Source organism: Eimeria acervulina, genomic scaffold (assembly GCF_000499425.1).
Source record: "Eimeria acervulina Houghton genomic scaffold, Eah_scaff1720, whole genome shotgun sequence".
Classification (NCBI taxonomy): Eukaryota; Apicomplexa; class Conoidasida; order Eucoccidiorida; family Eimeriidae; genus Eimeria; species Eimeria acervulina.
In genome coordinates, this window is record NW_013550135.1 from 2,879 (window position 1) to 4,073 (window position 1,195).

Consider the following 1,195-nt stretch of genomic DNA (forward strand, 5'->3'; position numbering starts at 1 on the left):
GCAGCAGCAGGGTCAGCAGCAAAGGCTACAGGAGCACCTCCATCAGCAGCAGCATCAGGAGCAGCAGGAGCAGCAGCAACAACAGCAGCAGGAGCCCCAGGAGGAGGAGGAGCAGCAGCAGCAGCAACAGGTAGAGCAGCAGCAGCAGAGAGCAGTTAAAGGTGACGTTGAAGATGAAGAAGAAGAAGAAGCGTCTCTGTTTATAGTGATGGAGATGTGCAGCAGCAGTTTATTAGACAAATATCCTCTTGGACATTTGTTTGATAGTTTTATAGAAGAGAGATTTAGACAAGAGGGTTCAAAGGGTTTGCTGCTGCTGCTGCTGAATGCTGCTGCAGCATTTCATAGAGAAGCTAATGCTGCGCACCTGAGGATACACCCTAATAATATTATGCTTGTTAATAATAATATTATTAAACTCGCAGAGCCAACAGGAAACATCCGCCTCCTCAGCATTTTTTATCTTCTTTCTGCCGGCATGCAGGGCGCAATTAACTCTTTTCAGCTGCTTCATTGGGTCAGGCATTACTTATTTATTTATTATTTATTATTTATTTATTTATTAATTATTTATTTATTTATTGTTTATTATTTATTTATTTGTTTGTTTATTTATTTATTTGTTTGTTTATTTACTATTTATTTATTTACTATTTATTTATTTATTATTTATTTATTTATTTATTATTTATTTATTTGCATTAATTAATTTGTTTGTTTGTTTGTTTTATTTTTATATTTGTTTGTGTATTTATATTTATATTTATATTTTTATTTTGTTTTTTTCTGTTTATATTATTATATTCATTTTATATTTACTTGCGTGTATTTATATGTATATTTCCTATATTTTTATATATTTATATTTATACTTGTTGTTGTATATAAATATATATATATATACTTTTTTATTTAAATGTATGTTTATATGCAGATGTATATAATATTTATTTTATTTTTATTTTATTTTATTGTTGTGTATACACCTGAAGATGCATATTTTGATTGATTTGTCTTGGGGTGTACATGCAGATATTAAACAGCCCTCAAGAAGCAAATTGGTTAGCCCCCGAACTTCTTTTAAGTTTGCTGCATTTAGAAGCTGAACTCGGTGCTGCTCTCAGCAACAGCAGCAGCAACAGCAGCAGCAACAGCAGCAGCAGCAACAGCAACAGCAGCAGCAGCAGCAACAGCA

The 1,195-nt window shown here is 32.8% G+C and overlaps 1 protein-coding gene across 1 annotated transcript in view; it reads left to right on the top strand.

Moving 5' to 3' along the window:
- The window catches only part of EAH_00062540 (hypothetical protein, conserved), a gene marked incomplete at both ends in the record, with an annotated part of 2,018 nt that extends 1,859 nt beyond the window's left edge, over positions 1 to 159 (top strand). The window contains one exon of the mRNA XM_013396871.1: positions 5 to 159. Coding sequence (XP_013252325.1) covers positions 5 to 159 — 155 coding nt within the window. The remainder of the gene's footprint in view (positions 1 to 4) is intronic.
- Between the last annotated feature and the right edge of the window lie 1,036 nt (positions 160 to 1,195).